The following is a 24,985-nucleotide window of genomic DNA, read 5'->3' as shown; positions in this document are numbered from 1 at the left end:
TAGTAAATCAACATACAGTACAAGAATAATCATATCACCATCAACTATTTTGAAATATATATTAGGATCAGCTTCATTTTTGGAATAGCTTAATTTTGAAAGGTTAATCCTTTCATACCATGCCCTGTGAGCTTGTTTAAGACCATATAGTTGTTTCTTTAGTTTACATACATAAGAATTTGTGTCATGGGTGATAAACCCTTCTGGTTATTCGATGTATAGTTCTTCAATTATACCGTTTACAATGCAGTTTTAACATCCAATTGATGTGTCTTCCACCCTTTGGATGCTGCAATGGCTATGATGGTTTTGACAGAAGTGTTACGAGCGACTAGAGCAAAAGTTTCTTCATAATCTATTCTTTTTTTTTGTGAAAATCCGCGAGCTACAAATCTGGCTTTGTATTTTTCAATATTACCATCTGGTGCATGCTTGATTTTGAATAACCATTTAGAAGAGACAACTGATTTATCTTTGGTTCTAGGTAAAACATCCCATATATCATTTTTTAGTATGGATTGATATTCTTCAATTATTGCATCTTTCAAGACTAACATGATAATGCTTCTTCAATATTTGCATTTTTTGTTTTGATGAGTTCAGAAATTTGTGCTACACAACATGAATGGTCCCTTGTTCTCTTGTTTTCTCTTACTACTTCATCAAGTTCTATTTGACTTTCTTCCATCATTTTTCTTGCCCAAAGTGGTCTCTTTTTATTGTTAGGGTTTTCAGTATTTTTTGTATTAGGACTTGGAGGTGCAAGACTTCCAGTATCAATCTTCCTCTCATTCTCTACTGGAGGATTCTCATCTAATTCAATAGTTGGTTCTGAGTATGATTCATCAATGTTCTTGGAGAGGTTAAAAGCAATGTCTTCTTCAAACTTTACATCTCTACTGAATTCAATAGTTCTTTGTCCAAAGACACAAATCTTGTAACCTTTCGTTGATTAACTGTATCCAACAAATATGCCCTTCTTTCCTGATGGTTCTAGTTTAGTTCTCTTTTCTTTAGGATTGTGAATATATACAGGGCACCCAAATATTCTTAGATGACTTAAGTTTGGTTTGTTGCTAGTAAATACCTCTTCAGGAGTTGTATTTTACAATATTGAATGAGGACATCTATTTTGGATGTAAACCGCAATGTTAGAAGCTTCAGCCCAGAAGGAGGTGTGAAGGTTTTGATCATACATCATAGCTTTGGCAGATTCAATAATAGATCTATTTTTTCTTTCTACGACACCATTTTGTTGGGGATTATATGGTATAGAAAACTCCCTCTTAATCCCTACAGAGATGCAAAAATCTTTAAAGTTTTCTGAAATGTATTCTCCCCCATTGTCTAATCTTAGGATTTTGATTTTCTTTCCACTTTGGTTTTCAACTAGTGCTTTAAATTCTTTGAATTTGGATGACACTTTGGTTGATTCTTTAAGGAAGTAAATCCAAGTTTTCCTAGAAAAGTCATCTATAAAAATTACATAGTATAGACATTCGCTTAGGGAAGGTACAAACATTGGACCACATAAGTCAGCATGAATGAGTTCTAGCACAGATTTGGATTTGTGTTCACTTTTGGGAAAGGACCCTTTTATGTTTTTACCTAAGGCACATCCTTTGCAAATACCAGAATGATAGGTTTTAAAATAGGTAACCCGGTTACTATTTTTTCTATGGATGATAAGGCACGAAAATGAAGGTGACCAAATCTTCTATGCCACATTTCATTAGTATTTGAGATTTCATGATTTAGGGCTAGATTTTGATGGTTACAAAATTTATACAAACTTCCATCTCTAAATCTGATGGATATAGCATTCTTAATGTTGGAGTTCTTTGGTCAGGATAGTACTTTATCCTCTTGGAATGTGATTTGATACCCTTGGTCTGCAAGGCCGGAGATGGAGACCAAATTTCTTTCTATACTAGGTACAAACAAAACATTCTTTAGTTGAAGAGTGATACCTGTTTTCAGTTGGATTGAACATGATCCAATACCTTTTACCGGATGTGTAAAATTATCCCCAATAGTCACTTCTTTAGAGTAGTATCCTTCAAAGCTTTCGAATTTGTCTCTAAAACTTGTGATATGACGAGATGCTCCACCGTCTATTATCCATGTATTTTTGCTGGAGTTGAGTTCATTTGAGAGGGCTAAATAAAATGCTAAGTTTCATCCTTTTCATTTTTTACTTCTGCTAGGCTGCTTGAATTTTTTTTCATTCCGAACAGACTTTATGAGTGTGACCAGATTTTTCACATTTGAAGCATTGTACTTTTGACTAATCTCCTTTCTTGTATGTTTTGTTAAATTTCTTTCTTTTTTTCTTGAATTGTCCTTTCTTTCCCTTATTGTTGGTATTTTCTTGAAGCGCTTGAATATCTCCCTTGTGATTTAAACCGATGCCTCCTGTAATTAATCTAGATTCTTCTTTACATTTATTTTTGAGTTGCTCAAATTTTGGAAGTTCAGGTCTAAAGCTTAATCCATGAATAAAAGATTCCCAAGATAAGGGTAATCCTTTTAGGGCTATGATACAAAGTTCTTTATCATCCACTTGATTTCCGATAGTCGCAAGTTGATCTTTGAACTCTGAAATTCTTAAGAAATAGGATGTAATAGATTCTCCGTTGTTCATTTTAATGAATAGTAGTTGTTTTAACATGAGCAGCCTACTGGTATTATTAATTTCAAATGTATTTTTGATGGTGGAGAACATCTCATATGTTGTTTGGTGACTTGTTATTGAAGGAAGTATGTGATCTTTGACAGAGTCTATGATGATTTTCATGGCTTTACTATAATGTCTTTTCCATGTTTTTCTATCTGGATCATTCTCAAGAATGGACTTGTTTTCCTCTATTTATCCTTCTAATCCCATTTTTCGAAGTACGATCATTATTCAAATCTTCCATGATGAAAAGTTGGAGGCCCCTTCAAGTTTGTCTTCTAGTCTTACGTGATTCACCATAGTTTCAGATTGAAGATATCAAGATGGTTTAATAGATTTAAATCTATATAGGACTGACTGAAATTCTCTACCAGTGTGGCTCTGATACCATGTGAATGTGTATGGATCCCTGATAGAAACCAGTAGTATTGTATCTTCAAACAATAATAATAATTCTGATCTGTTTTAGAAGTCTGAATATATTTCAGAGTGTAATAAATTTGCTAGCTTCAAATTTATTCTGAACAACTATGAATGTAACTGCAGATTGAATATGTGTTTGTCACTGCTGAGAAAGGCACATTACTGTTTTGATTGATGACCTTATCTCAGCCAGCGATTTATATATATATATAAGGGAGTTCATGTCCCCGTAGGGACATGACTCTACATGGCCACGTAGGGTCATGTCCCTATGTGGACTATGACACATTGTTTCCTTTCATTAAACTGTCGTCAGTTCATTAATATGTAACAAGCCCAATAGTTATCAAGGAATTTCAAAAGTCTTTTAATGATTATTATTATATATTATATATGCATGTGTGTGTGTGTGTGTGTGTGTGTGTGTGTAAATTTCTGAGATAAGATTAAGTATATGAATGACTTCAGAAATATATAACTGATTATATATACGTGTGTGTGTGTGTGTGTATAATAATGAATCACAAATTCATATACTAAGCATAATGTGTACTTCACTTCTACTAAAGCTACACTTTAACAACTCTTGCCACCTTTGCATCTTGCTCGTGACTGACCCAAGAAGTTTACGTTTTGTGCGATAGCTCTTTGAGCGACTAAAATATTTTCTCTTCTTGGCAAAGAAGGTTACTAACTCATTTCGATCTCTTCTTCATCTCTCAATATATACCTGCGACTTCATACACTTCTCTACAGGCATTTGCATTCAGCGCATTTATTTTTCTATGCATAGTTGATCATTTGTAGTTAAAGCCTTTTGGAGTTGGGCATTCCGTGCATTACCAAGTGCAGCTCATATCATGCAAGCCGACCAATAATCAGGTCATGTTGTTACCTCTATTTACATGTAAATATATTTTGCAAATAATATCATGAGACATGACAGAAGCCATTTGAAGATCTCCAAATGCTATTGTATTGATTTTGAATGAAACAATGTTCGTTCCTTATGTTTTGTATGAATGAGCTGAACTGTATTGTCACTCTTCTAAGGAAAGTTCTTTCTGAAATATAACCAACAAGGGTGCAACTTATACAGGAGTATTTGCAATATACTTCTTGTGACATTGTAGATCAAGAACTGTAAATGACTAAACCTTCTATACCAATGTGTAATGGCAAGCCAAAATAGCTGATTACTTAGATAACTAAAGGAAACTATCTTTATGTTGTCAGCACCAGAATAGCAGAATTTACTGGCTGTTATAAGAATGCTTAAACATCTTTCAGATATCTTTTGAAATGCCAACACCAAAATGGCAGAAGAATTAGCCATGCATATTATGATTTTAATTTAGAATTTTCTTTATTAAGCCAAAGCCAATTAGGCAGATTTATTGGTTGTGATTACAATCATTTATGCATCCACTCGATGAATCATCTAGGAAGACCAGCATGGTCGAGATGAAGGGTGTGAGGAAGAAAATTATTGAACAAAGGATACCCCTGCATGATAAAAAGAAGGAATCATCAGTAACTCAAACTAGAAAATAAGTTGTTAAAAGAAACCATGTCAGCTCATGATAGTCCTTAATGTAGTCTTGTTGTCAAGTCGAGCGATGGGTGATCAGGTACACAATGCCCTTGCAAATCCTTGGCCAAGCTAGGTTAGTGGCTTGCTTGCTGATGTGATCACTAGAGGTCAGAGTGCTGGCAGTTGGCAGATAGGTGTATGGAAGGTATCCTAAGCCTAGCTGGCTGATTAGCCAACACTCTAACAACAAGATGGTCAATGGCTGGACAGTGGTGCCCCAAGCCTAATTCCCAAGGTAGGGAGGGCCTTTCTCAGTAGAGATTGTGTGGGGATACTTAAGGGTCCACTATTGGGAGGTTAAGCCCAATGGCAATGCTTCTCCTCTCCTCCAATAGCCAATGCTTGTACAACTCAAGGTCAAAGTCATTTGCAATCATCTGTAAATCGGGTCCATTACTTTATATTTATGTCTTATAATTTTCAATTAAGAATTATGGTTAGATAAGATGATTATCTTCATTTTATATAGATTAAAGCAATTAGTTCAGTTAATCATTTACTGGTTTATGTTATTAGAAGGAAAAAAGAGATAAATGTATAAGTAGTTATAACTGTTTTTCATGTTACATTGAAAAAGAATGTTATTTTTAGATATTTTCAGTTTATTTAATAAGTATGAAATTTTAGCATGTTACACCTGTGCCATTCCAAGCACGCGCCACTAAGCCAAGTAGGTATGGGTAATGAGTAAACACTCAGCAGAATTATCTTATTCAAGGTTGCATGGGGATGGGGGTACTTAGGGTATCGGTACGAGTACGACTATTTTCCAAAATAGGGGAAAGGGGTACTTGGGTACGTCAAACTTGTTTTTTAATATTATTTAATACTTATAGAAAATCTGAAATTATCAGTCATGACAATGGTTTTCCAAAACAAGAACAGTGATAAAGTTTGCAAAGGTAATGTATTGTTTCAGATTTAGATTTGCAATATGTTTGTACTAATAATATTTGATAAATGTTTAGATGCATAACAGAGAAGGAAGACTTTAAACATGAACAAGAAGATCGTAATTCATATAACAATGCCATATTGCAAATGATAAACTTCTGACTGGAACAGTGATTAAGTTTACTGTTACTCAGTATTGTATCAGCAGTTTCAAATTGATTACGTATTGAATTAAGCTTGATAAACAACAAGCTGACATGCAAACAAAAATCACAAATCTTAATTAAGGTCCTTAGCTATGATGCTCTCCATTGAGTAGCCAATGCTTGGGGTAAATGTACCCGGTACTTGGGTATGTGGGTACGCATACCAGGGGTGTGGGTTCGCGTACCCATGTAACCTAGATCTTATTGTCTTGGCCTTTTCTATAGGTAATCTCATAGTTATAACCCAAAAACCTAGTGACCCAATTTTGAAGCTGAAGAGAAGAGGCTCATAGGTCTAGAAATGCTCGAGCCTATGATGGTCATTTTCTATGCAAAAGTGTCTTCCCATAAGATGTGGATGTCATTTGTGGACTGCATGAAAATGGCATGAATTTCCTTCTCATAGTGGAATAAATGAGATTTTTGCCAATTAGGGCTTTACTCGTGAAAATGAGGGGTTGCCCCTCTTGCATCAGAAAAATACCCAATCCATACCCTAAGGCATCACTTTCAAGGACAGTTTTTGGATGACCAAAGCATAGCATCAACTTGAGTCATGCATGTAGCTTGCTTTAGTATCAAAAGGCTTCTTTAGTAGTTAAGTTTACTGTTACTTAGTATTGTATCATCAGTTTCAAATTGATTACGTATTGAATTAAGCTTGATAAACAACAAGCTGACATGCAAACAAAAAATGAAACAAAAATCACAAATCTTAATTAAGGTCCTTAGCTATGATGCTTTCCATCGAGTAGCCAGTGCTTGGGGTACATGTATCCGGTACTTGGGTATGTGGGTACGCATACCAAGGGTGTGGGTTCGCGTACCCATGTAACCTAGATCTTATTGTCTTGGCCTTTTCTATAGGTAATCTCATAGTTATAACCCAAAAACTTAGTGACTCAATTTTGAAGCTAAAGAGAAGAGGCTTATAGGTCCAAAAATGCTCGAGCCTATGATGGTCATTTTCTATGCAAAAGTGTCTTCCCGAAAGATGTGGATGTCATTTGTGGACTGCATGAAAATGGCATGAATTTCCTTCTCATAGTGGAATAAATGAGATTTTTGCCAATTAGGGCTTTACTCATGAAAGTGAGGGGTTGCCCCTCTTGCATCAAAAAAATACCCAATCCATGCCCTAAGGCATCACTTTCAAGGACAAAGTTTCTAGATGAGCAAAGCATAGCAACGACTTGAGCCATGCATATAGCTTGCTTTAGTATCGAAAGGCTTCTTCAGTAGTTAAGTTTACTGTTACTCAGTATTGTATCATTAGTTTCAAATTGATTATGTATTGAATTAAGCTTGATAAACAACAAGCTGACATGCAAACAAAAAATGAAACAAAAATCACAAATCTTAATTAAGGTCCTTAGCTATGATGCTCTCCATTGAGTAGCCAATGCTTGGGGTATATGTACCCGGTACTTAGGTATGTGGGTACGCATACCAGGGGTGTGGGTTCGTGTACCCATGTAACCTAGATCTTATTGTCTTGGCCTTTTCTATAGGTAATCTCATAGTTATAACCCAAAAACTTAGTGGCCCAATTTTGAAGCTGAAGAGAAGAGGCTCATAGGTCCAAAAATGCTCGAGCCTATGATGGTCATTTTCTATGCAAAAGTGTCTTCCCATAAGAGGTGGATGTCATTTGTGGACTGCATGAAAATGGCATGAATTTCCTTCTCATAGTGGAATAAATGAGATTTTTGCCAATTAGGGCTTTACTCATGAAAGTGAGGGGTTGCCCCTCTTGCATCAGAAAAATACCCAATCCATACCCTAAGACATCACTTTCAAGGACAGTTTTTGGATGAGCAAAGCATAGCAACGACTTGAGTCATGAATGTAGCTTGCTTTAGCATCGAAAGGCTTCTTCTGTCATGTCCCCTTTTCAAATAATTAAAAATAATAATCTTTGCTAAGGCAGGCAGGCTCAAAAAGGTGAAGTTTCGGCAAAAGGGGCTAATCTTTGGAAACCAATGGACTAATAAATGAAAATTATTATTAAAATATTTTTTATTAACCCCTCTTGGTCGTGAGCGAGGTTTATGCCCTCTTTTAAAAGGATTTGGAGGCATTTTGGGCTCATTCCAGAACTTGATTTTTGCTCATTGCTTTGTTGTTCTTCAGAAGCTGCCAAACCTATAGAAAAGGAGACCTAAGGACAGGAGTTTGCAAGTTTCCAGGAAGGCCAAGGATGGGAGTTTAAAGCCATTCCATGTGCAAGCTCATGCAGAGTTTGCCCTTGTGCTGAACAATACAAATTTGTGGGTTTTCGGGTGTGTTTTTTGTAAGAGTTTGGTGTTTCCGGTTGAGTATTTCATATCAGTTTGGGTTGTTGCTATATTTCAGACATTTAGATGTTAAAATAGAGCTGAATATATGTATTTGGTCGTGGTTATACTTCTGTGATAGATTATTAGTGTTTTTGTGGTGTTTCCGGGTTATTTTGTGTTATTTTCGGGAGCCCGATGAGCATTGTTTTTTTCTTCCGTTTGGGAGTTGTTGTGTAAATGCTATACAGATCTAGAAATGTCATTGTGTAGGCCATTATGCTGGTGAAATTTCTGTAAGAATGTCTACTTTCAGATTTATTAATAATATGTGAAGCTGTGAAGTTTTTGGCACTATTTCGAGCATACCCGATTTGGGTTTTATTGAGAAATTGGTGGATCTTTGAAATATTGGTTGTTTGATTTTAAAAACCTGATTAGAGGCTTTAAATATCATATAAATTAGAAAAGAGACATTTTAGTGGTATCAAAGTTATGATCTTGCCAGCTTGAGGGTTTGTAGAAGTTTGCATGCAACTAAGTGAAAGAGAAAAGAGATATTCACAGCGAGAAAAGAATAAAGAAACTTTGATCAAACCTCTAGTTAAAAGTAAAAGTACAAAATCTAAGGAAGGAAAAAGTATGGCTGACCCAGATGAGATGGCAAAGAAATTCTTCCAAGACATCCAGAATACTCAAAAGCAAACAGTGGATAGTTTGGCAGAAACTAGAGAGGCTTTGCAAATATTGACAAAAAAACTGCAAGGAGTTGCATCTACTAATGAGAAAGGGAGCACTTTAGAGGAGCCAAGAAATCTGAAACCCACACCCTCTAAATCAACAAAAACTATTTTCCTGCTTGCAGATGAGCCACCAGTACCAAATTCAGCCCTTAATCCCATGGAAGAGGTTACAGGTAACTTGATTGCATTAAGAGCTACTTACAATGGCTTAGATGATGACTTTCACAATTCGGTTCCTTTTAGAAAATATGTGGATATGATGAACACTTTGATGCCTAAGAAAGAGTATAGGAGGGAGCATGACATAAGTGGAAGAGAGCTCAAAAATAAAATAAGCAAGTTTACAGCACCTACTTTTTATGTAACAAATAAAATTTCAGCTAGAGCATGGCTACAAAAATTACAGACCTTCTTCACACTTAACCCCATGAAAGAGAGTGATGCTATTCAATTTGCAAGTCTACACTTGGAAGATGTAGCCTATGATTGGTGGTATCATGAAATGACTACTCAAGGTCATGATCAGGTAACTACATTTGATGATTTCAGTCAAAGAGTGATAGATAGATTTGACCTCAAGGATGATGAAGAGTATTGTAAAGAATTGTCGAAGTTGAAAAAAACCAAATTAGTTAATAAGTATATAGAAGAGTTTCAAAAAGTGGCTGTTATGGTACTTGATATGAGTGAAAAGAGGGTTGTTTATCTTTTTCTTGATGATTTGGAAGATTCTGTTAAGGGTTTGGTTAAGGCTTTCTCACCCTCAACTTTACAGGAAGCTATCAAAAGAAGTTTGCAACTTGAAACTTGCGTGCCTATGAAACCAGTCACTAATCAAAAACTCCCAAATCTTTGGCAACATAAGGGGAATTTTCAGAAAAAGACTTTTCCAACACTACCACCAAAAGATGTGATAAATGTGGCAAAAAAGAAGGTAGATGAAAAGACTAGGAGTGAATTACGAAGGAAAAAGCTTTGTTTCACTTGTAGAGAACCATGGGTTCCAGGACACAGATGTTTGGGGAAAGGTCAAGTGCACTATATTAAAGTTGCTTCAGAATCCGATTCAGATGAGCATGAGGAATTTCATGACACTAAGGAGGAGGAAGAAGAAGAGAAAGAAAAAGAAATCAGCAAGGATGGCACTTTAGCAGCATTATCAGGAGTCCCAAGATACCATCCCTTTCGAATTCGAGGGGTACTAGCAGGGCAAAGGTTGACAGTTCTTCTTGATAGTGGGGCAACTCACAATTTTATTGATGAGGGATTTGTCATGAAAAGAGGGCTTAAAGAAAAAGATTTTGAGGGATTCAATGTTACTGTAGTTGATGGATTCACTATGCCTTGCACACGGGTGGTGAAACAACTCAAGATGACCTTAGGAGATTATGAGTTATGTGATGACTTCTATGTTGTTGGCATTAGAGAGACAGATCTTGTATTGGGTGTTCAATGGTTGCACTCTATTGGAAGCTATTACATGAACTATCAAACTATAGAGTTTAAATTTCATTCCAATGGGAAAGAAGTCTTATTGAGAGGCTTATCGAATGGAGCACCTAAGGTGGTCTCTACAAAGAGGATGGAGAGGACTTTTCGAAGAGGACAAGTAGCATGGGCAGCAAGAGTCATAATCCATCCAACAAGCTCTCCAAAGAATCAAAGTAATTTCCATTTTGAAATTCAAAATATTCTTGATAAGCATAGTATAGTTTTCAATGACTTGCCTCCAGGATTACCACCAGATAGAGGTTTTGAGCATGTTAAAGAGTTAGAACAGGGTGCCAAACCAGTTATAACAACCCCATACCGCCATCCAAGAGGTTATAAAGAATAAATTGAAAAAACTATTAAGGAACTCTTGGACATGGGATTCATAAGGCCTAGCTCTAGTCCATTTGCATCATCTGTGGTACTTGTCAAGAAAAAGGATGCTACAATGAGAATGTGTATAGACTACAGGGCTCTAAACAAGAAGACCATAAAAAATAGGTATCCCATACCACGCATAGATGAACTCATTGATGAGTTACATGGTGTTGTATACTTCTCAAAAATTGACTTAAGATCAACCATCAAATCCGAATGAGGAGTGAAGATGTGGAAAAGACTGCTTTCAAATGTCACTATGGGCACTTTGAATTTCTTGTTATGCCATTTGGCCTCACTAATGCACCCGCAACATTCCGATCTTGTATGAATAAGGTATTCAGCCAGCATCTTCGAAAATTTGTTTTGGTATTTTTTAATGATATCTTGATTTACAGTAAAACATGGGAAGAGCATCTAAAGCACAGACACTGTTTTGGGAATCTTGGAGCAGCAATCCTTCTATGCTAAGCTATCTAAATGTGAGTTTGGTTTGACAGAGATCCTATATTTGGGACATATTATAAGTTCTAAAGGAGTACAAGTTGATCAACAAAAAATCCAGGCAATTTTGGATTGGCCTCCACCCACTAATCTTACACAGTTGAGAGGTTTCTTCAGGTTGTGTAGCTACTATAGGAGATTTGCCAAGGGATTTTCTCAGCTTGCTGCCCCCTTGACTGATTTGACAAAGAAAGGAGCTTTTGTTTGGACAGAAGAGGCAAAAAAAACATTTGATAAACTTAAGGAGGTAATGAGTTCATGCCCTGTGCTTGCAATTCCAGATTACTCTTTACCTTTTCTTGTTGACTGTGATGCTTTTGGAAAAGGTATAGGGGCTGTCCTAACTCAAAGGGGACATCCAATAGCATTTGAGAGTAGAAAATTAAATCAATCAGAGAAAGGTTACTCCATCTATGATAAGGAAATGTTGGCAATCATGCATGCACTTCATAAGTTTAGACAATATTCCGTATGTGGGAGATTCATTGTAAAGACAGACCATAATAGCCTCAGGTTCTTCTTAAACCAAAGGGATTTGAGTGATCGTCAACAAAAATGGGTAAGCAAATTGCAAGCTTATGATTTTGATATTGAATACATGAAAGGAAAGTATAATGTGGTTGCTGATGCTCTCTCAAGAAAGCCCACTTTCTGTTCCTTAACATCTATCTCTGCTGATTGGAAAGTCTCCATAATTTCAGAGTATGCTAAAGATTCCTTTGCCACCAAGATTTTGGATGAGTTAGTGGATGATAACAGGTACAAGGTTGTTGATGAATTGATTTATTACAAGAACGGGATCTTCTTAGTGCCAGGATCAAAAACTAAGGAGAGGATATTGAGGGCCTTTCATGACACACCTTTGGCTGGTCATCAAGGATACTTCAAGACATACAGGAAAATTCAAGAGCGGTTTTCATGGAAGGGTATGAAGGAGGATGTCCTTAAACACATTAAAGAATGTATGGTATGCCAACAAAGCAAGAGTGAGCAAAATTTTCCTGCAGGGTGGTTGCAGCCACTTCCTATTCCTGAACAAAAATGGGAAAGTATTTCCATGGACTTCATCGCTGGGTTGCCCAAGGTTCAAGGTAAGGATTGCATATATGTTGTGGTAGATAGACTAACTAAGTATGCACATTTCTTTCCTATCACATCTTATTTCAAGGCATCACAAATGGCTGAATTGTTCTTCAAGGAAATTTTTAGATTACATGGCTTGCCTAGAAACATTGTCAGTGACTGGGACAGTAGATTCCTTAGCTCTTTTTGGAAGGAGCTCTTTCATTTGGTAGGAACTGAACTCACTCCCAGTACTAGCTATCACCCTCAAACAGATGGACAAACAAAGATAGTTAATAAATGGATAGAGGGATATTTGAAGAACTATGTTTCAAATCAACAACATGCTTGGGTGAAATGGTTGCACCTAGGGGAGTATTGTTACAATACATCTTATCACATGTCTATTGGTATGCCTCATTTTCGTGCTCTTTATGGTTATGATGCCCTTTCCTTTGTTGATCTAGTACTTTCGGATAGCAGAGTACCTACAGCAAGTGATTTCGTCAAGCAAAGCCAAGACATAATAAAGTCCCTCAAGGATAATCTACAACATGCACAGAACCAACAGAAGTTGTATGCTGATAGGAAAAAGACTGAAAGATCTTTTGAGGTGAGAGATTTGGTATTTGTTAGGTTGCGGCCATATAAGCAAAGCACCTTGAAGAGGAGTGGGGCAGAGAAGCTCAAGCCAAGGTTCTATGGGCCTTATAAGATCATCAAGAAAGTAGGAGAGGTAGCTTATGAATTGGAGCTCCCACCAAACAGCAAAATACATAATGTTTTCCATGTATCTTGCTTGAAGAAGGTTCTAGGCCAGCAAATCATAGTATCTACAGAATTACCACCTCTTGATGATGAAGGGAAATTAGTTTTGATACCAAAAGAGATTTTGGATACAAGAGAGAAAAGATTGAGAAATAGGAGCATCATAGAGCATTTGGTCAAATGGAAAGGATTACCATTGAAGGATGCAACTTGGGAATGAGCACATATTCTTGAGCATTCCAACCTTCATTGCTTGAGGACAAGCAATATTTGGGAGGGGAGGACTTGTCATGTCCCATTTTCAAATAATTAAAAAGAATAATCTTTGCTAAAGCAGGCAAGCTCAAAAAGGTAAAGTTTCGGCAAAAGGGGCTAATCTTTGAAAACCAATGGACTAATAAATGAAAATTATTATTAAAATATGTTTTATTAACCCCTCTTGGTCATGACTTAGGGTTATGCCCTCTTTTAAAGGGATTTGGAGGCATTTTGGGCTCATTCCAGAACTTCATTTTTGCTCATTGCTTTGTTGTTCTTTAGAAGCTGCCAAACCTGTGGAGAAGGAGACCCAAGGACGGGAGTTTGCAAGTTTCCAGGAAGGCTAAAGACGGGAGTTTAAAGCCATTCCATGTGCAAGCTCATGCAGAGTTTGCCCTTGTGCTGAACAGTACAAATTTGTGGATTTTCGGGTGTGTTTTTTTGTAAGAGTTCAGTGTTTCAGGTTGAGTATTTCATATCAATTTAGGTTGCTGCTATATTTCAGACATTTAGATGTTAAAATAGAGCTGAATATACGTATTTGGTCGTGGTTATACTTCTGTGATAGATTATTAGTGTTTTTGTGATGTTTCCAGGCTATTTTGTGTTATTTTCGAGAGCTCGATGAGCATTGTTTTTGTACTCCATTTGGGAGCTGTGTAAATGCTATACAGATCTGAAAATGTCATTTTGTAGGCCATTATGCTGGTGAAATTTCTGTAAAAATGTCCACTTTCAAATTTATTAATAATATGTGAAGCTGTGAAGTTTTTGGCACTATTTCGGGCATACCCGATTTGGATTTTATTGAGAAATTGGTGGATCTTTGAAATATTGGTTGTTTGATTTTAAAAACCTAATTAGAGGCTTTAAATATCATATAAAATTAGAAAGGGGACATTTTATCTTCAGTAGTAGGGGGCCAATGGAATGAATCTTTCTTCAGCCTGGCTAACAAGGAGGCAGCAATTTTTTAATGATCCTTAAATACTTTGTGGCAATATCCTATGAGATCAGGAAATCCATGAAGAGTATTTAAGTTTGTGTGTTTTGGCCAGTTCATGGTTTCATAAAGTGTCATCCAAAACATTGATGCAAAAAAGTAACGCACAACCGATTCCAGAAAAACAGAATATGATACGATTCATGGTTTCAATCTTTTGGCATCCACCTTAGCTCCTTCATAAATGACATGCTCAAGGTACTGAATCACAGTCTTACCAAAGGAATATTTAGAGTTTGTGGCATGTGATTGGTTAAAAAACAGAGATTTAAGGGCATGATCCAAGAGCAATAGATGATTTTTCAAGGTTTGATTGTAAACAAGGATATCATCAAAGAAGTCTAGATTGAATTGCCAAAGGAATGAGTAGAAAAACTTATTCAACATGATCTAAAATGTGAGCAGCGCATCGGTGAGGTCAAATGGTAAGCCGATAAATTTGTAAAGTCCGTGGATGGAATTTTCCGGAATGTCCTCTTCTTTGATGCTAATATGATGATAGCTAGAACATAAATTCAGCTTGGAAAAAAAAAACAAGCCCTGTGGAGTTCATGTTAGAGCTCATCAACCAACAATCGATTCTTAAATGTGATTTTGTTTAGCTGTATAAAATTGATGCAGAGGCATCAAGAGCCATCATTTTTTGTGCGCCAATAGGTCTGGGGAGGAGTAAGGACTGATGCAGGCAAATAACCCCTTGCTGCTGGAGTTCCTGATTAATTTCATGATCTCAATTGTTAGCAAAAATATGGACCGATATAGGAGGATATTAAGATCGGGTAGATGCTAAATTGCATGATCTTCAAGGCAAAATGGCAGTAAACCAGTTGGTTGGAAACTACAGGTGCATGGCAAAAAAAAAAGTTCCTATAGATCCTTGGGTAGGTTGGACACAAAAGACTCCTTGTGCTGAAAACCAAAAAGTTGGAGCAGTAATCACTTGAGACCTCTTTTTGAGTAGCTTTTATTTGTGATGAGAGTTAATAAAACTAATAAAGCCAGGTGTTAGTCCTCATAACATGTACTGTTGGTCATTATCAATGAATTCCATCCAGAGTTTTTAAAAGTCCCACAAGACAGGACCAAAGTGCGGGGCCATTGTGTTTCCAAAACAATCTCACAGCCTTCCATGGGAAGGGAAAGCATGCAAGACTTGAGAGAGCACTCCGTAGTGGAGATGCAAACTTTCGACACCTACCCTTACACGATAAGATTCCACCATTTGCAAAGATTGTTTCAAAGCTAGAAGGGTGGATAAAACAGTTTCCTTTTCTGGCTAATCTGAGGTCAATAAAGTTGAGTGTTGTCAAAATAAATCAGAATTAGGAGAGAATGTTTCTTACAAACCCTTTGACCTCCATGTTCTAGGAAGTGGAGATTCCATCCAATGCATGCACAGAGATTTTAGGAGAATCATCAATAGTTTGAATCCTCAACCAAAGGCTTTTCTCTTCCTAGGCTTCTTTGGCATCTTTTCATTCATCTGCCTTAGATGCAGATCCAACATCAAGCAAATACAAGCAAATACAGCTTTTGTGCAACACAATGATGGCTGGAGGCTAAATCACAAGGTTCGAATTTGAATTCAGGTTCGTCGATCATAAAATTTCAATGAAATTAGGTAAGGGTAAAAAATCGGGAAATAAATTCGACTTATATATATATATATATATAATGTATTTTTAAATATTAGTAATATAATCACAAAATTGTCAAAATAGTTTTAACACTGCTAAACAATTTAACTAAATAACTCAATATAAGTTTAAAATAAAATACTATTATATTAAATAACAATATTATATTAGATATCATAAACTTCGGAAGAAGTTTGGAAAGAGTAAAAATTCACTGAAATCCGAATCTCATGGATGAAATTCGACGAATCCTGTGACTTAGGCTTGAGGTAAGTTTTAATGACAATTGTAACACAACCCGTCTTGACAAGCTTGTATTTCTACTTTCATGATGCAGTGTCCCCTTTCTGAAATAGGATTTAATATTAAATAATAATAATAGAATTACACAAATAAATAAACAATGACGTGACACAATATAATATGATTACAAATTAATTCAGTTTAACGAATGGTTAAGAGGCATACAGTGAAGAGTTGTGACTACCTGAACATAAGATGTAGAAGGGAGGAGAGTACATTTGAGAGTAGCTGAGGAGGAGGGAAGAAAGAGGGTAGCATAGTAATTACAGAAGATAAAATATAAGGAAGTGACTCTGTCAAAGGCAGCAATGATGAAGGGTTGTGACTCTTTCAAAGAGTTTTAATTATGAAAGGTTGGGACTCTCTTAAAGGTTATAAATGATGAAGAGTTGTGACTCTCTCAAAAGGTGGTAAATGAAAAGTTGTGACTCCCTCAAACGGCAGAAAGGTAAGGTGGTGACTCAAGCCCTATGAAAGGTGGTGACCCTTTCACCAATGAAGTATAAAAGAGATCATTCCAATCGTCAAGGGTGACTTATGAATCTTCACTCATGAGTCCATCAAAACAAATCCTTCATTCATTCATCAATCATTATTCTCTCAAGAAATCAAACAAACAATCAGTCAGCAAGATCAAACAAACAATTATCAAATCCACATCAATCATCACTTCATCTTGGGACCAAGAAAACAAACAATTCAGTAACCAAATCAGCAATCATTCAATCATCAAATCAACAGCCATTCAATCATCATTCACTAATGTACTACAAGATCAATCAAGGAAAAATCTGATATAAGGAAATCAATCTAAGAGAGTATTCTGGCATAAGGGAATCAGATTCAAATATACCATAGCCTATGGCAGAAATTCTGATTTAAGACTGGTATGCATGGAAGGGTATAATTATGCTTGTTGTATTCAATGCTATGAAGTTTGGGTGAAATGGCTATGCATTTATTATGCTTGATATATGTGATAATTTGGATGATATGATTATGCATTTATTGTGCTGACATATATGATATGAGTTGGAGGAAATAAGATAAGGGGTTGTGGTTTACCAGCTCCCTTGAACTAAGTACGACAACCCCAAGGGGGAATTGGTCCATACTTGGACATTCCTGCCTCTTGTGGGCCAAGAAGCAATTCGGTTGACCAAGGGGGAAATTGGTCCATAGTTAGATATTCCTGCTGCTTGTGGGATACCCCAAGGGTAAAAATTGGTCCACAGTTGGATATTCATACTGCTTGTGGGATACCCCAAGGGTAAAAATTGGTCCACAGTTGGATATTCATACTGCTTGTGGGATACCCCCAGGGTAAAAATTGGTCCATAGTTGGATATTCCTACTGCTTGTGGGATAAGGGCAAGTTGCCATAAAGTGAAAGTTACATTCTCTTGGATATTCCTACTGCTTGTGGGATAAGGGCAAGTTGCCATAATGTGAAAGTTACATTCTCTTTGACTTAGTTGGACTAAGTACACCACCTTAAGAAATGGAAATGGTCCATAGTTGGAGATTCCTGCCTCTTGTGGGCTGAGAGGCGATTTGGTTGACCCAAGGGGTGAATTGGTCTGTAGTTGGATATTCCTGCCGCTTGTGTGATGTGGGAAAGTTTTCCAGAATATGATTGTGACGTGCTCTCAGGCTTATTTAGGCTAGGCAGTTACTAACGCCCTCTTGAAGATCCTACCAAGATTACTTTGTGATTGGTTATGGAATAGTCATCATACTTATCTTAAGAAATCCTTATGCTCTAGCTAATGTATATGCACATTATTTTCTGAAATCATTGATGGCTAACAAAGTAAATTTTGGCACTTTATTATTGGAATCATTGTTTGTGTTTCTAGGTGAAACTCCTAATTGGGAACATTACACATGAGGCACTTGGCAAGAGTAGAAAGCAGGTTAGGAGAAGCAATGCTAAGCTATGGCCTTATCTTTTGCAAGTTTTTCCAAACTTGTAACCGCTATCATATCCTTGGGTTTGAAGATTTTGACCTCAATTCAAATTCCTCCTTGAGGCCACTTCTAAAAGAGTTAAAGAAGAAGTATTCTGCAAGCCTTCAATTCCGTTGGTAAGTTTCTTAAATTCAATTTGGTAATAGCACACAAAACAAAGTTGTCACAATTTGGTTAAAGCTCTTGTAAAATCTATGTAGACAATACAGCCAAAGTGAACCAAAAAAGCTCTATGATTCAGTCCAACTAGACTTGGGATTGGCTTTCCTAAACCATTCTTACCATTAGGATGGTTCTTATTTCCAGGTTGAATGACGCACTAGGGACAATGTCCCACCAAGGAGTATTGTGGAAGTACAATATTCTCAAACCAGCAAGGTATATACTATCAAAAATGGGTAAATCAAAATTTTAACCCCTAGGCATTTTGATGGAATGAAAGCTAGGCTTGGAATTATCAAAGCAGTCATGGGATAATTCAAGACTGGTCAGGCAACTGAAAAATTCCAATATCTAGGTTTGTTCATCACTGAGGGAGAAATGTGAGACTCAAATTCTTCCAATTTAACAATTTATGATTTACTGTAGCATCAATGTCCTTGGAGCAAGAGTTCATTGGGGGGAGGGCAAAGTGGATGAAAAATGTTTGCTGAATTATATACCAAACAATCAGCTTGAAGAGAGGACTGTAATAGGACAACCAATCAGATGGAGGATTTTCAAAAATACCCACTTTTTTAAATTTTAGATCCTTATGGACTGGAAATGTGGTCAATTTTTGTAATTTGTAGCCTAGTGGAGAGTTGTAAGTTGTGAACCATGTGTTTGATTGACTATAATGGTGTAGATTCTGTTTATGATTTTCTAGCTGCGAGTTCATTTGCCTATGATGATATGCTGTGAGCTTCTTTGGAATTCATCTGAAATGATGGACTGTGATTTTCATTGTCTGGTTTGTTCGTTTATCTGGTTGCTCTTCCTGGTTCCTGTTTCTCTACCTAGTTTGAGAACTACTTCTTTTGCAGATGTGATACTATTCCTCTTTTATTGGTTCTGCTAAATATTTGGTTGGGCTCAAGCTAGTGAAGTTTCGTATTGCCGTTGAGTGAGTATTATATTGAATTCGAGCGTTGAGTTAATTATCATGGTTGTCCCATGTTTTTATTGTGACCAGCTGCCTCTATTGTGTTCTGACAGTATCCTTTCACCATGGTTGGACAGCTTTGAAGAGAATCACATTTAATGTGGCTCGCCACCGTGCATGTAATGATTATCATGTTGCCGATATATATCTGCTGATGATTTGTAGCTTCGGTTGGACAAGTCCAATCGATGAAATTAAAAACTTGAGTAAACTACTGCTATTTATCCTTTCCTTATTATTCTTATGTGAAATATTAATATATATTTAAAAGATAATCAATATATATATATAATCTAATAGATATATAATAATAAACACTTATTGTTTATTGCAGATTATTGAACTACAAAATCGATAATGTTAATCAACTGTATGAAGTCGATACAATACAAATGAACATGAGTATTGAACCCAATACTATATAAGTATATATGAATCAAGTCACTGTGATTCCTTGCTGGCACTGTCAGTACCGATGGCGATTGGGATTAATTAATTATCATATCAGAAATCATAATACATGTTATGAATTGTGGGCACCAATTGGTGAGGGAACATGCCTCGTGTAGAGAATGTCCCTACGTGAACCATGTTCAAGTAGAGACATGTCTCTACGAGAGTCATGTCCCCATAGGAATGGTATATATATTGATCATAATTGCATCTAGGAAAATACAGAAATTGATAAGTATTATTACAAGTTATATGCAGAGATTAATATATATCATCCCCTACTTACAAACAGCAATATCATACTTACTGATTGGCAGCCTTGTTCTTATATACAGTTCTGCAAAAGAACAATCACATTAGTTCGAAAGAAGAAATAAACTTAAAATTTCTGTATCTCTAATCTGATCGCTATTTTTTAACATGGTATCAGAGCTGGGATAAAGAAAAGATAGGGACACAAAAATTGAAAAAGAAATCTAATCAAGATTTAAAAGATTCATATAAGCAAAAATGGTGAGTGGAACTAGATTTGAAGATAGACTTGGGGGAGCCTCTTATTTCATCTCCTGGAAACTCAGAGTAGTGATGGCACTAAGGGCCCGTTTGGTTGCAAGCATAGGAATGGAGAATAGGAATGCAATATTGGGAATAGGAATGGCTATTCCAATAACAGCTATTTTTTGGAATGGGTATAAGCTCATTTTAGAGACAAAATGAGAATATGTATTCTTATTCCCTATTCCAATTGACGAACCAAACGGAAAATAGAGAACGTATTCCAAATTTTCTATTCCTATTCCAACAACCAAACGGGCCCTAAGAGAATAGGAATTAAACTCTTTTGTGGAGAAACCTATACCTATACCAAATGATGATAATTAGAAACTTCTATGGACAAAGAACAGCAATAAGGCCATGAAGATTCTAGTGGATGCAGTAAAGGACCATATAGTTCTAGTTATATCAAAATTAGATACTGCATATGAAATGTTTACAATTTTAAAGAACATGTATGAGATAAATAATACTAGAGAGACCTTGCCCTGAAACAACAACTGCATCATGTCAAGATGAACATATGTGAAACTATGATATATCATACTTCATGAGAATAACAGAGTTAAGGGACCGACTATCCACCATTGGTCATATAATTGACAACAAGGAATTAACAATGCTAGCCCTCAACGGACTCCCTACATCTTGGGACCAAACTTTCAGAATTCGGTCGATTAAAGACTGACTATATTCAGGGAGTCAAGACTAATCCCCAAAGGGGCAGGTTAAACAATTCCAATGTAGAGATACAAGTATTGAACACAAATTCTCACAAGAAAGGGAAGAAAGGAAACTTCAAACGAAAGAAAGGGAAGGACATCAATAGTAAACAATCATTCAAAAGGACATGTCTAAAGTACAATGTTATAGATATGATAAACATAGACACCTTGTTGTGAAATACCTGGATAGACTCAAACACCAAGCCTCAATAGCAGGAGTGGCCAAGGATAAGGATACAAAAAGAATGGTATTCTTTTCAGCTTTATCAAGTAAAATATCCACCAGTAGGAATACTTGGGTCATTGACAATGGAGCATCTTGACATATAACAGGATTAAGAGAAGAACTGGATAGTCTAGAAGAAAACTCAGATGAAGAAGTGATCACTGGAGATAATTCTACCTACCATGTGAAAGGTATTGGGACCTGTACAACTCAACTAAAATCTAGAGTTTCTATTCAACTGACAAGAGTAATGTCTGTACCAAGTATCAAACGAAATCTGATCTCCATCTCAGCCCTTGAAGACAAAGGATATTGGATCACCTTTCTGGATGGGAAAGTTCTAACATGGCCTAAGAAGTCAAACATAAAAAAGGCATACACCATAGGGACTCGAGATGTTTGCTTATACAAACTTTGCACTACTCAATCTCAAGCCTAGTCCATGATGTCTCTACTACAAATAAAATATGGAATAGAAGGTTATGACATCTTCATTTTCGTGCTCTACCTTCTATAGAGAAACTTGTTACAGGTTTGCCTGAATTAAATCAAGATCATAAAAGAATATGCAGGGTTGTGCTCTAAGTAAGAACACTAAGGGAACTTTTCATAGAAGTGAGAGTAAACCAAATAATGTACTTGAATGTATCCATACGGATTTATGTGGACCAAGGTCAGTAACCTCCTTGGGGAGATTCCTGTACTATGTTATTTTTTGTTGATGACTACTCAAAGAAAACTTCAATTTATTTCTTGAAACTTAAAGAATCTAATGAAGTTCTATCAAGATTTGAAGAATTGAAGGCCTTAGTTGAAAACATGTCAAGGAAAAGAATCAAAACCCTCGGATTAGATAATGGGGGGGAATATATCTTTGAAAAGTTTTAAAGAATTTTGTAATACAGTTGGGATTAAGAGGGAGTACATTGTTCCTTACAACCCACAACGTAATAGGGTAGCCAAAAGAAAAAAAAATGGAACCATAGTATAAGCAGCTAGAGCTATGATGCATGATCAAAACCTACACACCTCATTTTTGGCCGAAGCTTCTAGCACCACTATTTAAATACAGATTAGGTGTCCTCACTCTCTTCTAGACAACATAACCCCTAAAGAAGAATGTGCTAGAACTAAACTTGAAATAAGCCACTTTAGGATATTTAGATGTCCTGCCTATATCCACATTCCTAAAGAGAACAGGTCCAAACTAGAACTGTCAGGGAAGAAGGGGATATTTATCGGATATAGTGAATCATCTAAAGCCTACAAAATATACATTCCTAGTCATAAATTTATTGAGCTTAGCAGAGCTGTAACTTGCAAAGAAGACATTGCATTCGAAAGATCCAAAGACATCAATGAAACAAATGAGTCTCCTCAAAGTATGGAAGAGGATCTTGGTCCTGTGCTTCAAAGGGAGATACTTGTAGAAAATAATGAACCCATAAACTTTACTCCTAAACTAGTGATACTATTGTTACTTTAAAAAGGCCTCTCTAGGCAAGTAGAATAATTGAAGAGGTAAAAAACTATGCAACTCCAAGGGGTACCTTTAGAGAAAGCAAGAAACCAAGAGGTTACTCAAACTATGTTGCCCTCATGAGTGAACTTATGAAGTCTTAACCTTTTAATGTTGAGGAAGCACTACAACATCAAGTTTGGAAGGATGCCATGATCGAAGAATATCAATCTATTCCTAAGAATGATGTCTAGGACATTGTGCCTAGACCTAAAGGCAAGTCAATTGTCTCATCCAAATTGTAACATACGAATTTTCTAACCAATTTAAAACTGTATTCAACTAACAACTAATCCCTTTCATATGACAATGACTTCCTTTAACTAATTATAACTAGAAAGGAGTAAGTGCTATCTAATTAAATAATGAATGCGAAGGAAATAAACAATACCATTTAAATCAACCCAACATGTTCAACTGAAAAATAAAGTAACAACTACCATTTTAAACATCTAATATATTCTCGCATATATTCTACATTATCTAATTCTGCTTCCATGAATCCAATGGTAAAGTGCAAAAGAATATACAAATATGATGGAGAATTTCCTGTCTTGTTTTTGATCAAGTCTCGTCATTGGTGAGAGGAGAAGCATTGACATAGAATTAACCTCCCAACCATGGACCATACTTATCCCCACACATCCTAACTTAATAGAACGGCCCTCCCTACCTTGGGATCGGGCTTGAGATGTTCTTAGGTCCAGCGATCTAAGTAATCTAGTGGTTTGAGTGTCCCATCAGTTATTCTTGAATAACTGAAGCATTTGGACAAACAAAAGAGATCTCATGTTCGGCACCTCTACCTTTATCTACCCTAGCCAAGGATTTCAAAGTTGGGTTCGTAAACCCGATCTCCACCACTTGACTTGACAACTAGTTTCATCATTAGGACATGCATGAGCTATTATATATGTTTGTTACTTAGTTATCTGATTCCAAACTTGATTCTTGCGGGTTATCTTCACCTCATCACCATTAATGGCATCCTTGCCAATGATTTCCTCGGTGTTTGGTCTCCATGATATTAGTTGCATGATGTATAAAAAGATCAAAAGTGAATTCGGATAGGTTCATTTGTTCATGGTTATCAATATAATTTTCCATCTTCCATATATATGGCTGAGTCAATCTCAAATGAACAACATATGACATGATATCTGACCCAATGAATTCCGTCTAGGAAGCTATGATTATGTAAATATGCATTCACCATACAGACTGTCTATAATTTCGGCATCAAAATTTACTTAAACATGGAAAGAGGATTAAAAGAGGACACCGCATAGCTTGGCATAAAGATTGAAAAGGAAGTAATGGATTGAAAACATTTTCAACTAAACACAGCATATCTTACGTGACTAATATCAGTCTGCTCCTCCCGCAGCTAGAAGAATTGGACTCCACACTCCCTAGCTCTGTCCTCAATGATAGGTAATGACGAGAATATAAAAGGAAACAGGAGGGCAAGTTCTTGAGGCCGATAATAGTCTCAGATTCTCTACTCTTGCCTTAACGTAAAAACAGATGAGAATAGAATCACGGAATTGCAAAGAGGAAAATGTTATATCAAATACAATCAAGGAGACTTTATTAAAAAGGTTGCTTGGCTCTTTGGCTACCTTCAGTTATAAAGAAACCCATTTGAATGTCTCTCAATTTGAATTTTTAAAAGAAAGAAATAAAGAGGGAAAGAATAAGAAGTTGAAGAGTTTTAATTTATTATTTTATTATTATTATGCATTCTTATAAACATTCATGTGTGTGTATTGATGAAGTGACATCATTAGATTATAAACCTATAATTTATTGGTGTCACCTCATTTTTATATACATGTGTTCGTATTTGGGGTGTATAATAATGATTAAATAATAAATTGAAATAATAAATCTTCAAAGGTACGAATTTTATATTTTTAATTTAAGTTATTTAAGTTTTATTATATTGTTTTTTTCTTAATAGTTCATGCGGTCCCATAATGCAACATGTTGTCAAGTCTCTGTATCCTTTCCAAGGTAGTCTTAGGTCAAACCTGTTGATTCTAATGACTGGACCAATCGACCATCCTCTTCTGATGATCCTGTTTAGCAATGCTTCCCCTCTCTTCAGTCTTCTTCTTGCAATCACCCAAACAAAGCATTCTCACCAAGACATCAATTCAAAGATATATAAAT

The 24,985-nt window shown here is 36.1% G+C and overlaps 1 protein-coding gene across 1 annotated transcript in view; it reads right to left on the bottom strand.

Annotated features, from left to right (window-relative positions):
* Positions 1–4,566: 4,566 nt before the first annotated feature.
* The window catches only part of LOC149553056 (uncharacterized), a 46,625-nt gene continuing 26,206 nt past the window's right edge, over positions 4,567–24,985 (bottom strand). Inside the window, exon 3 of the mRNA XM_089788555.1 lies at positions 4,567–4,606. Within this exon, the coding sequence (XP_089644681.1) occupies positions 4,587–4,606 (20 nt within the window). The 3' untranslated portion in view covers positions 4,567–4,586. The remainder of the gene's footprint in view (positions 4,607–24,985) is intronic.

This window comes from Cupressus sempervirens, chromosome 6 (assembly GCF_028749045.1).
Source record: "Cupressus sempervirens isolate cs-2001-9-10 chromosome 6, ASM2874904v1, whole genome shotgun sequence".
Classification (NCBI taxonomy): domain Eukaryota; kingdom Viridiplantae; phylum Streptophyta; class Pinopsida; order Cupressales; family Cupressaceae; genus Cupressus; species Cupressus sempervirens.
The sequence above is the reverse complement of the archived record's forward strand: the minus strand, read 5'-3'. Positions and strand labels throughout refer to the sequence as shown.